The sequence below is a fragment of the Trachypithecus francoisi genome, unplaced genomic scaffold (assembly GCF_009764315.1).
Source record: "Trachypithecus francoisi isolate TF-2019V2 unplaced genomic scaffold, Tfra_2.0 Contig01579, whole genome shotgun sequence".
NCBI lineage: Eukaryota > Metazoa > Chordata > Mammalia > Primates > Cercopithecidae > Trachypithecus > Trachypithecus francoisi.
The window spans coordinates 34,238,567-34,253,741 of record NW_022681442.1 but is presented as its reverse complement, the minus strand read 5'-3'; the positions used below and the strand labels follow the sequence as shown (position 1 = coordinate 34,253,741).

General features: G+C 45.7%; 1 protein-coding gene across 8 annotated transcripts in view; it reads right to left on the bottom strand.

The window, feature by feature from the left end:
- MMS19 (MMS19 homolog, cytosolic iron-sulfur assembly component) overlaps nt 1–15,175 on the bottom strand; it is a 41,422-nt gene that overhangs the window by 3,564 nt on the left and 22,683 nt on the right. For 5 of the 8 annotated variants that reach the window (XM_033186875.1, XM_033186891.1, XM_033186900.1 and 2 more), the window contains 15 exons: nt 14,813–14,941; nt 14,661–14,722; nt 8,866–8,952; nt 8,234–8,308; nt 7,760–7,837; nt 7,083–7,221; nt 6,366–6,520; nt 5,622–5,700; nt 4,889–5,014; nt 4,620–4,701; nt 4,173–4,273; nt 3,919–4,068; nt 1,960–2,115; nt 680–779; nt 117–219 (listed from right to left, as the gene is read on the bottom strand). In XM_033186875.1, the coding sequence (XP_033042766.1) occupies nt 117–219; nt 680–779; nt 1,960–2,115; nt 3,919–4,068; nt 4,173–4,273; nt 4,620–4,701; nt 4,889–5,014; nt 5,622–5,700; nt 6,366–6,520; nt 7,083–7,221; nt 7,760–7,837; nt 8,234–8,308; nt 8,866–8,952; nt 14,661–14,722; nt 14,813–14,941 (1,622 nt within the window). Of the gene's footprint in view, nt 1–116; nt 220–679; nt 780–1,959; nt 2,116–3,918; nt 4,069–4,172; nt 4,274–4,619; nt 4,702–4,888; nt 5,015–5,621; nt 5,701–6,365; nt 6,545–7,082; nt 7,244–7,759; nt 7,838–8,233; nt 8,309–8,865; nt 8,953–14,660; nt 14,723–14,812; nt 14,942–15,175 lie in introns of those variants that run through there. The other 3 variants (XM_033186884.1, XM_033186927.1, XM_033186935.1) reach the window with 3 other exon arrangements.

Genomic DNA, 15,175 nt, shown 5'->3' with positions numbered 1-15,175 from the left:
ATAAAGGAAGCAGAGCCCGATCAAGCCTGCCAGTAATAGGCTTGTCTGCCCGTCTACCCGTTCCAGATTAGCCCTAAAAAAACCAGCTTGAAGGATGTAAGTTCTAAGACTGTCACCTGGAATGGCTGGAATCGGCTGGGGAAGCTGTTTTCAGGCAGAAAGGAGACCTTGCCATCCAAGAAGAGGGGCACAATGTGTGTGACACTCTGCGCAGCTAACCTGGGGGCAGAGTACTAGGTATGACCAAGGAGCTAGGATTCTAAAGCAGCCCTCTCCTCCACAGACATGCTTTTCAACCTGGGGTTCAAATTAGGATCACCAAGTCAATGGGACATGCCCTGATCATTCATGCATTGAACAAATACTAATTTGGCACATATTATGTGCCAGTAATCATTTATATTCAGGTTCCCATCTGGGAAGTTAAGGTATGTTTTAAAATGCCCTACAGGTAATTCTTAAGCCCATCTGCAGCTAAGAACCACTGGTCCATGGCTTCCCACCCTCATAGTCCATGGTGCTAAGAGCCCCTTCCTTTTGTCAGCAAAACTTACAAGACAATTAACTGCACCCACGTTTACATATAGGTAAAAGGACAGCTGACAAGGCAGCTACCTGTTGCTTCTTCCCAAGAATGCTATCCTCCCTGGGTTCAGGCCACATCCATGATTATACTTACTCAGGGCTCAGGTGGGTGGTAGCAGTGCCAATGACAGACACCATGGCAGCCAACACCTCATCCTCCAACAGTACTTTTTTCAGAACTGAGGGCTCCTTCTCTGCAAAACATACACATGCACACAATCACAAGACCACGACGGGTTCAAGAAATGGATGATTGGGTTCTGTCACCATCACTGACTCTGGGGCTTGACTCTAGCGATGACAGCAGTTCTTAATTTGGCCTCTGGTAGTGCTGTAGTCCTGAGAACCAGCAGGGCACCAGAAACAGGAGTGGTCTGACCTGGAGCCACAGAGCGCTCTTGAGAACTCGGCACAGTCCTTAGACTAGGCCAACAGTGGGAAAGAAGGATAGCTAAGATGAACATTCTTAATATAAGAAATAGAAATGTTGTCCCTGGTGTCCATGGAGATGCAAAGGAAAAAAAAAACAGTAATGTTGGTTTCTGAAAAAATTAAAAACATGCATTTATCTTCATGAGTCCTTATTATTTATAGCAACTATCATATACTGAGTACTTCCTGTGTGGCAGGTACTACACACTATCTTATTTAGTCCTTACCAACTACCCTGTGAAATAGTTTTTCTTTCTTTTTTTTTTTTGAGACAGGAACAGGATCTCGCTCTGTCACCCAGGCTTGAGTGCAGAGGCACAATCATGGCTCACTGCAGCCTTGAACTCCTGGGCTCAGGTTATCCTCCCACCTCAGCCTCTTGAGCAGCTGGGATTATAGGTATGCACCACTATGCCTGACTATTTGTAGGAACAGGGTCCCCTGTGTTGCCCAGGCTGGTCTCAAAACTCCTGGACTCAAGTGATCCTCCTATCTTGGCCTCCTGAAGTGCTGGGATTACAGGTGTGAACCATGGTGCCAGCCTAGACGGTACTCTATCTCCATCTTACAAGTGAGGAAATTGAGGCTTGGAAAGGCTGAATAGCTTCACCTAAATTAGCACGTGGTAGAGCTGAGGCTGAAACCCAACCAGGTGGGCTTGACTCCAGAGTCCAATTCTAAGTAAACTAATCACATAGCACTTCAAGGGGAAAAGGTGTGCATTCTTTTGAACGTTGCTAACACTAGTGGCTTTTGGTTCCTGCCATTGGTCAGGGTGGCACCCTTTGCTATGAAATGAAATCTCAACTCTGAGGACAAAGGATTCAAAATAAACCTCTGATGATACAAAACACAGTACCAATACCCAGAGGGTGGCAGTGGTGTTCAACACCAGCAGAGGGCAGAGTTCCCAAAGGCCAGGAAGGAGAGGTGGAAAGTTACCTGGCATAGAGGCCTGCACAGCCAAGGCAAGCAGGCAAGGTATAGCTGTCTGGTGGAAATACCAGCAGCTCTCAGGGTCCTGCTGACATTTTTCTGCCATCTGTTTGAGGCTCTGACAGACAGCAATAACGTCACTGGATTGTGCAACCATATTCCCTGTTGGTGAGAAAGTGTTCTCTGTAAGGTTTTCTTAAAAGCACTTTCAGGTATTTCTAATACACAGCAGATGAGAAGAACAAAGATGAGTGACTGAAGAGACCAAGAGTGCCTTATTAAAAAGCTGAGTCACTTTATTCTCCTGGCTGTTCTTTCTGATCTATTCAGACTTCATAGTTGAGACTTGCTCTGTTCCAGGCTCTGCAGCAGAAACACTTGTATATATTCTCCCCTTATTTTTCGTAACAATCCTAGAAGTATAATTTCCCTCACTCTATAGAGAAGGACATGGAGGCACGATGAAATAAATGATCAGTGGCTTTTCCAGGGTCACAGGAAGTGCAAAGTCAGGAATCAAGCCCAAGTTATAATCCAAGTCTAGTATTCATTCTACTATGTAACAGCTGCTGGATCAACCACGGCAGGCCTGAATCTACCCACAGGGCAGACTGCTGTCACTTTTGCCTTGGAGCAGTGCTTCTCAAACTCAACGGTCTCCGAGTTACCAGGGGACACTGTTAAAATGCAGATTCTGATCAGTGAGGGCCTGAGATTCTGCACTTCTAACAAGCTCCCAGATGACGCCCATGCTGCTGGTTAACAGACCATCTTTTGAGCACCATGGCCTTAGGGTGATGCCTCTCAATTCTGCCCCACATGAAAATTACCTAGGTACTCTTTTTTTTTTTGGAGACAGGGCTTTACTCCTGTTGCCCAGGTCAGGCTGGAGTGCAGTGAAGCAATCTCGGCTTGCTCCAACCTGCACCTCCTGGGCTCAAAGTGATTCTCCTGCCTTAGCCTCCCAAGTAGCTGAGACTATAGGTCCATGCTACTGCTCCTGGCTAATTTTTGTATTTGTTGTAGAGATGGGGTTTTGCCATGTTGCACAGGCTGTTCAGGTCTCAAAACTCCTGAGCTCAACTGATCCATCAGCTTTGGCCTCCCAAAGTGCTGGGATTACAGGCGTAAGCCACCACACCTGGCCCGGCACTTTTTTTTTTTTTTTTTGAGATGGAGTCTCACCCTGTCTGCCCAGGATGGAGTGCAACATCACTATCTTGGCTCACTGCAAACTCCCCCTCCCAGGTTCAAATGATTATCCTGCCTCAGCCTCCCGAGTAGCTGGGATTACAGGCGCCTGCCACCACACCCAGATAACTGTTAGTAGAGACGGGCTTGCACCATATTGGCCAGGCTGGTCTCCAACTCCTGACCTTGTGATCTGCCCGCCTCAGCTTCCCAAAGTGCTGGGATTACAGGCGTGAGGCACTATGCCTAGCCCTTTTTTTCTTTTGAGACAGAGTTTCACTCTGTCGCTCAGGCTGGCCAGGCTGGAGTGCAGTGGTGCAATCTCAGGTCACTGCAACCTCCGCCTCCCAGGTTCAAGAGATTCTCCTGCCTCAGCCTCCCTAGTAGCTGGGATTACAGGCACATGCCACCATGCCCAGCTAATTTTTTTGTATTTTTAGTAGAGACGGGGTTTCTCCATGTTGGCTAAGTTGGTCTCAAATTCCTGACCTCAAGTGATTCACTGGTCTTGGCCTCCCAAAGTGCTGAGATTACAGGCATGAGCGGCGGCCCTGGCTGAGTACTCTTAATAGTACTATTGCCCAAGTCCCATCTCTCCTCAGAGACTGATTTAGTTGGACGCAGGCATCAGTATTTTTTTTCTTTTAAAAGAGTTGATTGTGTTACTCTTATGTATAGCTACAGCTAGAACCACTGCCTTAGAGGCATCAACTCCAAACTTGACTACAGCTCCCCATTCAGCCCAGTCCCTTGGTTATTATTCCTAGTAGTTACCTCTGTTCACCTGCCAGAGATGCTGCAGCAGCAGAGGCAGTGTCTCCTTGACGATGCTGGGATGTGTTGATACAGCTGACAAGGCTTGCAGACAGCACAGATGCCGGGAGCATTGGGTGGGCTCATCTCCTTTAGTCAAATTTGACTCCCCTGAAAGCAACCCATAAGATGAAGGTTCACTGTGTGATAGCAAGCACGAAGGCCCCAAAGCCTTGCTGGGAAGGGATGGGCCACAGAGGATTAGAGACACATACCTACACGCAGCTCCTCAGCGAGCTTGGGTACGAGGTGGCTGCTGAAGGCCACAGGGTAGAGAGCAGCCAGGGTTCCTGATGCTTCCAGTGCTGCCACCCTGCTGGAGGCGCAGAGCAGATGAGTAATAGCTGAGCCTTGGCTCATGGCTCTCTTGCCTAGGTCTGATACTAGGCAGATTCAGGAATGTGAGCTCCCAACACCTCCTTGCTAAAGAGTAGAACTCAAGTACCTACACCACTGAGTTTGACACAGTTTCTTAAAGCCTAAGAAGAGAGCAGTCCTACATCTCTCCAACCGGTTAGCAGCCAGAGCCTAACACAGAGCTCACCTCCCCTAAGGAGAGCCAAGGGTCAGAAGCACAGAGCCCTGGTCCTAGCTTGATCTGTTGCTGCCAATACAGAGGCAGGGAACAGCGTGCTCTATATCTCACTGCTTTAAATTCTCACCAACTCTGGGAATCCTCCTCCAGGAAGCTCAGTCTGTACAGGTGACCCACTGCCAGCTCCAAGTCCTCAGAAGATAGGAGATCTGTAGTTAGAAGGGAACATGAATCTCATCTTTCTTCCCCTGCAGCCATCACAACCCTTCCAACCTCTTATTAGAAATCCCAAATCATCCAGAGTTGCAGTGAGAACAGGATAGTAAGGCTGCTTTTCACTAAGGCAGCCTTACAAGAAAAGGACCAATATCCTTCTCTCTTTCCCTTAAGATGTACCTGGCTGGGCACCCAAGACTGTGAGTGTACGGATGCCAACAAGCTGAAGCTGGGTGCTGGGGTCTGTTAGGGCCATGAATACCAGTGAGCACAGCTGGTCCTTGAAGCCATTCAGAGGCCTTTGATCTAGGGAGAGACAGAGGCCAGGTTAGAAGGAAGCCATTACATTCCATATCCCTGACTAAGCTGTGATATACAGACAACCTGGGGTAGATTTTTTTTTTTTTGAGACAAGGTCTCTGTTGCCCAGGCTGGAGTGCAGTGGCACAATCTCGGCTCACTGCAGCCTCTGCCTCCCAGGTTCAAGCTATTCTCCTGCCTCAGCCTCCCGAGTAGCTGGAATTACAGGTATGTGCCAACATACCTGGCTAATTTTTGTATTTTTAGTAGAGACAGGGTTTTTCACCATATTGGCCAGGCTGGTCTCGAACTTCTGACCTCAAGTTTTCCACCTGCCTTAGCCTACCAAAGTGCTGGGATTATAGGTGTGAGCCACCATGCCCCGCCTCCTGGGGCAGATTTAAAGAGCTTAATCCATTGGGTATCCAGGAAGCACACTGAGAAAAATAAACAGATCTCATCCATCTCATCTGTTAAGTGTTCTCTTGTGCTACAACCTCAGAATAGGACCATTGTTCTAGACTACTTTTCCACAGCACTCTTTGCCCTGCTGTCCTTTATAGTCTGCAGTGTTCAACAGTCCCCAGAGCACTGCAATGGAAGGCAACCTCACCTTTGTCTTCATAGCTCCATTTCTGCTGCAGCTTCAAGAAACCCAGGAGCATTTCAAGGATTGTCCGCCGCTGGCTGCTCTGGAATGTTTCAAGGGGTACTGGAGTCAAAGAATATTTTAAGGGATTTCAATCCTGCTACTCTGGATGTAGGGAGAAACCTTTCTTTCTTCCAAGAGATGGGGGCTTTGCTCTGCCACAGTCAGGCTGGAATACAGCAGCATGATTATAGCTCACTGCAGCCCCGACCTCCTAGGTTCAAGTGATTCTCTCGCCTCAGCCTCCTGAGTGGCTGCGACTACAGATGCGTGCCACCTTATACAGCTAATTTAATTTTTTTTTTTTTTTTTGTAGAGATGTGGTCTTGCTATGTTGCCCAAGCTGGTCTTTAAATCCTAGCCTCAAGTGATTCTCCTGCCTTGGCCTCCCAAAGTGCAGGGATTACAGGCATGAACCAGCATGTCCTGCTTGGCTAATTAAAAAAAAATTTTGTTTTTTAGAGATGGGATCTCGCTTTGTTGCCCAGGCTGATCTTGAACTCCTGGCTTCAAGCAATCCTCCCTTCTTGGGAGAATGATCCTTTTATGTAAGAGACAGGGAAAAAGTGAGTAAGGGAAGCAGCAGCAGCAGCCAATGGGAGCAAAACCCAAGATCTACTATGTCGGCCCCAGCTAAAACTTAGCTCTCTGATAAAGGGAACCTAGCACACAGGTCCCGTCATTCCCCCAAAGATTCTGCTCCCTTACCTGACTGTGCTTGTGGAACTGTTCCAGCAGTAAAGGCAGTACATTGCTGGTGATATAGTCACAGGCCCGGGCAGATGCACCTGCAGCTGCCTGCAACAGCTTGGCACTAGGCCACACCAGTTTCATGTCTGGTTCACACAGGTGGTGCCTGCAGTCTAGAGAAGCAGCACATCACAGACCTGGGGAGGAGGCCAAATGGTGCCTGACTCCCCTAACAGTCCACAGAGGTTGGAGACTGAGACCCATGACAGTTTACAAGCAGTTAACATTCAAATTGTTTTCAATTCAGAGTAGGGCTATCGCCCCCAAATCACCAAATATGTTGGGGCTAAACAAGAAAGGTCACTGGCTCTTAAGGAATGTCATTTTTTTTTTTTTTTTTAATTTGAGACGGAGTTTTGCTCTTGTTGCCCAGGCTGGAATGCAGTGATGCGATCTCAGCTCACTGCAACCTCTGCCTTCCAGTTTCAAGCGATTCTCCTGCCTCAGCCTCCTGAGTAGCTGGGATTACAGGTGCCCACCACCACGCCCGGCTAATTTTTGTATTTTCAGTAGAGACAAGGTTTCACCATGTTGGCCAGGCTGGTCTTGAACTCCTGACCACCTGCCTCGGCCTCCTAAAGTACAGGGACTACAGGCGTGAGCCACCGCACCCGGGCAAGGAATGTCATTTCTATTGTGCTCACTCCCCCTTCCTGGCTGCCACAGCCCCATTACCCTGTAGAATGTTGCTAAGGAAGGAGTCAAGGAGGTCCTCAGCGTCAGCCCTCAGCACAGAACGAGACAAACACGCAGTCAGGGAGTGGAGGGCCGCCAGGCCCTCTGCCTCCACCCGCTCACTTGCCGTCTGGAACACCTGTCAGGGAGGGATCCCATGGCTACTGAGGTGAGCCTGCACCAGATGAGACCCCACCAATCCACTGCCTATTTCCTTGTTGGAGAAGAGAGTGAGAACCTCTAGGACACAGAAATGGAAATTAACACGTCAACTGAGTGTCTTCTCACTGGTGTGTTCTTACCAAGTCCTTAGTCACACTCAGGACAGAGACACATACTTTCTGAGAAACAGAAAGCCAACTCTGAGCAGTGGCTCTGCTCGCCTTTCTATTCACCACGGTGCCAGAGGCACCATGACCTGCACTCCTTGCCACAGAAGGACAAGAAGTGGGTAATGTGCAAAGGTGATCAACTGCTCTTACCAAGCAGCTGACCATCACATAGGGACTCTCTCTCGTCATTCAACTAGAATTATGTCCCCCTGCTTGCCTCCTGAATAACCAGGCATAATACCTTGGCCCTGGGGATGACAGAGGGAAAAGGACAGGATGTATTATTTCCCTTCATGCCTGACAATTGAGAGTTAACGGTAGTGAATTTATCTGAGTAACACTCACCTCTCTGCGGATAGAAGCCCAAAGGCTGGGGAGGAAGTCCTTCAGCTCCTTCTGTCCATACACAGCACAGCAAGCATTCTGCCAAGGAAACCGCTGCTATCAGTTATGTGCACACTCAGACACCTAGGATGTGCAGGTACCTCAGTTCATAACGGCACCTGGAGGAGCCTTGGTCTCAGCAGAAAAACCAGTGAAGATTTTTAACAGTCCTACTCAGGGAACAGAAAAGTGGATTACCCTGGTTGATAAAATAGAAGCCTAAAGAGGGAGTGCTGGTCAGCCCTTCCTCAGTTACTATGGGATGGGACATGACAGTATGCAGCTGGGGACTTCAGGTGGACACAGAGGCCCAAATCCTGGGTGTCCTCTTCTGAGGCCCACGAACTGTTCCTTGGCTATCCAAGAATCTATATCCTTTAGTACCCCTAACTTGTCAAAAGATACCTGGGTCCTGCAAGGAGAAAAATCACTCACCAGAGTCTGTAGAGAATCCAACTTGGCACTCAGAACCTCAGAATCCACTTTTTCAATCAACAGGGGCAGCAGAAACTGTGGGGCAGAAGCAAGATCTTAAGCCTGAGATGGGTGGTGTGTGAGTCACATCAAGTCCCCAGAAGCAGGTACTACATCAAGGAGCTATATTCAAGTCAGGAGCTATGATTGTGAGCTAACTTTCCTGCCAAGCGGTGGCCAGAGCCCCACTACCTCAAAAACAGGCAGGTTGACAAAGTTACAGGAGTTTAAAAGACAGCACCATATAGGGATTGGGTTTATTTATTTATTTTATTTTTTTGTGTAGGAGGGGACGGGGTCTCCCTATGTTGCCCAGGCTGGACTTGAACTCCTGGGCTTAAGTGATCCTTTCCACTCAGACTCTCCTGAGTAGCTGGGACTATAGGTGTGTGCCACTAAATCCAGCTCTGGATTATGAAGAGATGGTAAAGTTTTCTACATCGAAGGTTTGAAGATACCTGCCATACAAGACACTTGTAGGGTGTCATGCCCTAAAATGTATACCAGATCTTTTTTTCTCCATGCTTTTACTGCTCTTTCTTCAGAACCGTCTATGGGCAGAGGCTATATACCCTAATCTTGGCTAGACCCACCTCAGCGAATCGTGGTGTAGAAGCCAGCACAGCGCGAAGACTCAGGATGAGGTCTTCTCTCTGGATACCATGGGGGTCATTAGGTGGCTGGAAAAGGGAGAAGGGCTGTGGGTTTGTGTAACATTTCAGACCACCCTTGAACACAGGCTTGAACCTGGTAACCCTGCAGAACAGGGTGATACTCATACCCAATCAGGGAAGACAGTAAGATAATGACACCTCAGCAAGAAGACATGCTTGACCTTTTATGTATTCCTTGGGAACTTTTGTCTTTAGGCATTTTTAAAGATCTGATTACACATTTTCTATCATTTCACCACTAAGAGATAAGCATGCTTAACTTTCTCGTGTATTGCTTTCTTCTCTGATATACATTGTTACTATGTGCTAGTATATACTGTTTCTGTATACTTAAAAATAATTTTGTACATGCGGTTTTTAATTTTTTTCACTTAACATATTAAGAACATTTTTATGGTATTATTCTTTCATAGCATTAGTTTTAGTGGCTATGATTTCATTTTGTGGTTGTACCAGTTTATCTAAATAATTCCTTGTTGATGGACATTTCCATTTTTTTCACCCTTATAAAAAGCTGTAATTCTGAAAACAGAAAGCCTTGATGGTTTCTGTACCAAGACCACAGATTGAAAACATAAATCAGGTTTTCCTTTTCCTCTTCGCAAACTCCACCAAAAACACAGTAAAAGAAGGCATTTACTTTTTTTTTTTTTTTTTGAGATGGAGTCTTACTCTGTCACCCATGCTGGATTGCAGTGGCTCAATCTTGGCTCACTGCAACCTCCACCTCCTAGGTTCAAGTGATTCTCATGTCTCAGCCTCCCAAGTAGCTGGGGTTACAGGTGCGCCAACACACCCAGCTAATTTTTGTATTTTTTGTAGATATGGGGTTTCGCCATGTTGGCCAGGCTGGTGTGGAACTGCTGACCTCAAATGATCCACCCGCCTCAGCCTCCCAAAGTGCTCAGATTACAGGCGTAAGCCACCGAGCCTGGCCTGGTTTTTGTTTTCATGACTGCACTTTGATAGAAAAGATAAAACTGTGGAATTGTCTTATAAAGTAACAAAAAGACAGAGGTACAAAATAGAAAACAAAAGGTCAGAAAATCAGAGGTCCAACAAAAGATTAATGAGAGTTCCAAAATGAAGGAACAGAGAAAAGAGAGGGGAAGAAATCATCAATTAAAGAATTCAAGAGAAATTTACAGGACTAATGGACATGCGTTACTACTGACAGGGCCTACTAAGTGCCCAACACAGTGCATGAAATAGACCAATACCAAGGCACATCACTGTGAAGTTTCAATATATTGGGGAGAACCAAACTTACCAGTTTCTAGAGAGGAAGAAAAAAATGGTACATACGAAGTTTATGAAACAGAAGAAACTCAGACTTCTCCACAGCAAATGAAAACTAGATAACTAGACTTATTTATTTATTTGAGATGGAGTTTTGCTCGTTACCCAAGCTGCACTGCAACCTCTGCCTCCAGGATTCAAGCGATTCTCCTGCCTCAGCCTCCCAAGTAGCTGGGATTACAGGCACATGCCACCACGCCCGGCTAATTTTTTTGTATTTTTAGTAGAAATGGGGTTTCACCATGTTAGCTAGCAGCTGGTCTTGAACTCCTGACCTCAGGTGATCCGCCTGCCTTGGCCTTCCAAAGTGTTGAGATTATACGTGTGAGCCACCACGCCCAGCCAATAACTAGATTTAAATGTAGCATTGCCTTCAAAATCTTAGGAGAAAATAATTTTTTTTTTTTTTTGGTTTCTGAGTCTGGTTCTGTCTTCCAGGCTGGAGTGCAGAGGCATGATCTTGGCTCAATGTAACCTCTGCCTCCCCAGCCCAAGCCATCCTCCCACTTCCGCCTCCCAAGTAGCAGGGGCTACAGGCTCAACCACCACACCCAGTTAATTTTTGTATTTCTTATAGACAGGGTTTTGCCATGGTGCCGAGGCTTGTCGTGAACTCCTGAACTCAAGCAATCCACCTGCCTCAGCCTCCTAAAGTACTGGGATTACAAGCGTCAGTTACTGTACCTGGCCTCTTTCTCAGGTGCAATCATAGTGCACTATAGCTTCAAACTCCTGGCCTCAAGTGATTGTTCTGCCTCAGCCTCACAAGTAGCTGGGACTACAGACATGTGCAACTGTATCCAGCTAGAATTCCTTTTTTTTTTTTTTTTTTTTTTGAGGTGGAGTTTTACTCTTGTTGCCCAGGCTGGAGTGCAATGGTGCGATTTCAGCTCACTGTAACCTCTACCTCCCAGGTTCAAGCAATTCTCCTGTCTCAGCCTCCCAAGTATCTGGGATGACAGGCGCCTGCCACCATGCCTGGCTAATTTTTGTATTTCTAGTAGAGACGGGATTTCACCATGTTGGTCAGGCTGGTCTCGAACTCCTGACCTCAAGTGATCCTCCCACCTCAGCCTCCTAAAGTGCTTGGATTACAGGTGTGAGCCACTGCACCTGGCCTAGAATTTCTATTCCTGAATTACATACCCATAATGTTTGAAGACATTTTAGGCTTACAAATCTAAAAAATCCTCACTTCTTCCTACATTCTCACAGGAAAATATTAAAGGAAGTACACCACCAAACTGAGGGGGTAAACCACAAAATGAGGAATATGTGAACTCAGGAAATAGGAGATCTGATCCAAGAAAAATGATAAGGGAATCTAGGATGACGGTGAAGGAAGATCCAATATCTACTCTGCATTAGGAGTAAAAATCAACCTGTTGACATTGTTTGGCTAAGAATGGTTTTAACATTTTTAATGTTTGAAACAAACCAAAAGAATATCTTGTGACAAGTGAAAATTATATGAAATTCAAAGTTTAATGTTGATAATAAAAGTTTTATTGGGATACAGCTACTGTAGCTGTTCTTGTGTCTAAGGCTGTTTTTGTGCAGTAACAGCAGAGTTGAGGAGACCATATGACCCACAAAGCTATTGTCTGGCCTTTTATAGAAAACGTTGGCCAGGCATGGTGGCTTATGCCTGTAATCCCAACACTTTGGGAAGTCAAGGCAGGTGGAAGCCCAGGAATTCAAGACCAACCTGGGCAACAAGGCAAAATCCTGTCTCTACAGAAAAATACAACAATTAGTTGGGAGTAGTGTCGTGTGCCTATAGTTCCAGCTACTCAGGAGGCAGGGATGGGAGGATCACCAGAGTACCAGAATCCAGGGAGGTGGAGGCTGCAGTGAGCCGTGATGGTGCCACTACACTCCAGCCTGCCTCAAAAAAAAAAAAAAAAGAAAGAAAAAGTTTGCCAGCCTCTTCTTAGAGTGAGCATATAAGCATAGTGAAGAAACTGAACCTTAAACTGATCAGATCCACTATGATGGCACACGATCAACACTGAGTTGTGGCTGGGCGTGGTGGCTCACGCATATAATTCTGGCACTCTGGGAGGCTGAGGCAGGTAGATCAGTTGAGGTGAGGAATTCGAGACCAACCTGGACAGCATGGCAAAACCCCATCTCTACTAAAAAAATATATATAAAAAAAATTAGTCGAGCATGGTGGCACGTACTGTAGTCCCAGCTATTCAGGTGGCTGAGGCACAAGAGTCACCTAAACCCAGGAGGCAGGGGTTGCAGTGAGCAAGGATTGTGCTATTGCACTCCAGCTTGGGCAACAGAGTGAGACCCTGTCTCAAAAACGAAACAAAACAGAACCAACAACAATAAAAACCCTGATTTGTAAGACAAAGAATATCTGTAACTCAAATTGTTACACTAAAGCCAGGTGCCTCTGTTTTAATTAATATCTTGATAAGAGCTTTCTGCTTCTGACAGACTGCAGTGCAGAACAACATACAAAAATCTGCTTGAATGAGAGAAACTTTCCTAACATTATCTGTAAGTTTATTTTGCCTAGATTATCTCTGTGAAAATAAACAGCTGTGAACAGTGATTGTTTCCAATCGGAAAATGGACAGTGGCAGTAAAGGGGTATGAAAGGAGTTTAATTATCTACCCTTTAAATGTTGAATCGTGCTCATTGTATAATCTTTCAAAAATTGGATGAAATACTGTTCCTCTCCCCCAAATTATAAATGCATATATTCTTTGACCTAGCAATTTCTTTTAGGAATTTATTCTATCATTATACCCATGTATGAAAGTTGTAGCACTGCTCATAACAGCAAAAGATTAGCAACAATCCACAGAGGACTAGTGAAATAAATTCGTTATTTCTGGTCAAAGGAATATTATGGAGCCATAAAGAATGAAATACTAACTTATATACTGACATGGAACACTCTCCAAGACATACTGTTCAGTGAAAAAAGCAAAGTATAGGAGAAGTGTGTGTGTGTGTGTACATGCCCACATGTGCATACACTATGATTTTAGGGGGGTGGTGTTAAGGCATTTGCTTATATATAGATGAAAAAGCTCTGTAAAGATACAAACATAACTGATAACTTGGTTGATTATGAAGAAAAAAAGATGGTAGGGAGATTTCTCACCCTTTTGGACTTTGGATCATGTGAATGAATTATCTTTTCAAAACCAACACAAAACACAAAATAAAACAAAGTAAAGGCTGGACATGGTGGCCCACACCTGTAATCCCAGCACTTTGGGAGGCTGACACAGGTGGATCACGAACTCAGGGGTTCAAGACCAGCCTGGTCAAGATGGTGAAACCCCATTTCTACTAAAAATACAAAAAAAAATTAGCCGGCTGTGGTGGCGGGCACCTATAATCCCAGCTACTTGGGAGGCCGAGGCAGATAACTGCTTGAACCCGGAAGGCAGAGGTTGCAGTGAGTTGAGATCGCACCACTGCACTCCAGCCTGGGCGACAGAGCAAGACTCTGTCTCAAAAAAGCAAAAACCAAACCAAACCAAACCAAAAAACCACACAAACCGAAGTGAAAACAGAAGAATGTGGTGGCTGAACCAGGATCTTTCAAGATTTCAAGGGTATAGAGTTAGAATAAGAATTCTGATTATGAAAGAGATGAAAAGATTCATTTCGGGAGAGAGCTGGTCCCCAGTAACATAATGTCAACTGAAATAAGCTGGTAAGAAATTCGCTACAGCAAAGATGGTGGTGTCACTATGAAGGCAATGAGAGTCAATATGCTGTTTGGCATGCTGCAACAGAATGCCTTTTATTTCTTTCAAACCACTAATGCTTGCAGCACACACACCCACATGGTGATGAAACTCTGAGTATTTGGCAGTAGAAGGGAACTCAACTGCAGAGTGGGAGGAAGGCCCAAGAGGGTCAGAGCAAATACCTTGTGTACACTGTGCACAACTGTGCCTTCTTTGTTTTGTCACTTTGTTTCTATAGCCTGAGATGCCCTATCCAACTCCAGAATCATATCTTATGCATCCCCTACAAACCAGCTGAAATCCTATCTTAATTGCGAAGTCAGTTCCTGCCTACTCTAGCTCACACTGAACTCGTCTTCTCTGAACAGCTATAGCACTACTCATTTTCCTACCTAATCTACTGTTACTTAAATGTTTCAGCCTTCAAGGGCAGGGACAGTGTTTTGCAATCCTGTAGCCTTCAGCACTAAATACAGTGTTAAGGAGCTTAAGAATTCGCCCAAATACACGCTGCTTTGAATCATTCCTCATATGTCAAACGCTTTTCCACTTCCTAGTTTATTAAAAAATAAAATAATGCGGGCAGGGATGTCTATTTTGGTAACCTGTACCCTCAGTGCCCAGAACAGGGCTTGGCACATAGCAGATACTCAACAAATACATGATCAATCAACGAAGGTGCTACTTACAGGGGTAAAATCGATAGGGAAATAACAGGATGTCACTTCAAACAACTCCTCCACAAAGGGTCCTGTGGCAACAGAGAAAGAATGAGGTTGGCTTATCAGCTTCATTCATCTGATAAAGCTCCAACCAGCTAATCATGGCTACCACGATGTACCCAGGCTATAGTCCCTGGAGATGAGGTCATGGACGATGCGGAAGGCCACCAGAAGATTACGGGGATCCTTTTCTCCATCCATCACCTGGATGAAGCCAAAGGTGAAGTCAGCTCCTAGGCTCTTTAGCTCTGGGAAGGAGAGAATAAGGTTACTATATTGTCCCACAGCACAGAAAGTGTGGGCTTTCTCCTGGCCTGTATTCTCCCTCTGTTATCACTGCTTCCCTTTTCCTTTCAGGGCTGACCCTTTTTCCATTCCAAGAAAGTACTCAGTAAAGAGATGTGCAACAATACACACATTGCTGTGGAGGTAAGAATTTAAAACACTGGCTAAAACAAACTCTACCCTTCCTTTACTTCACC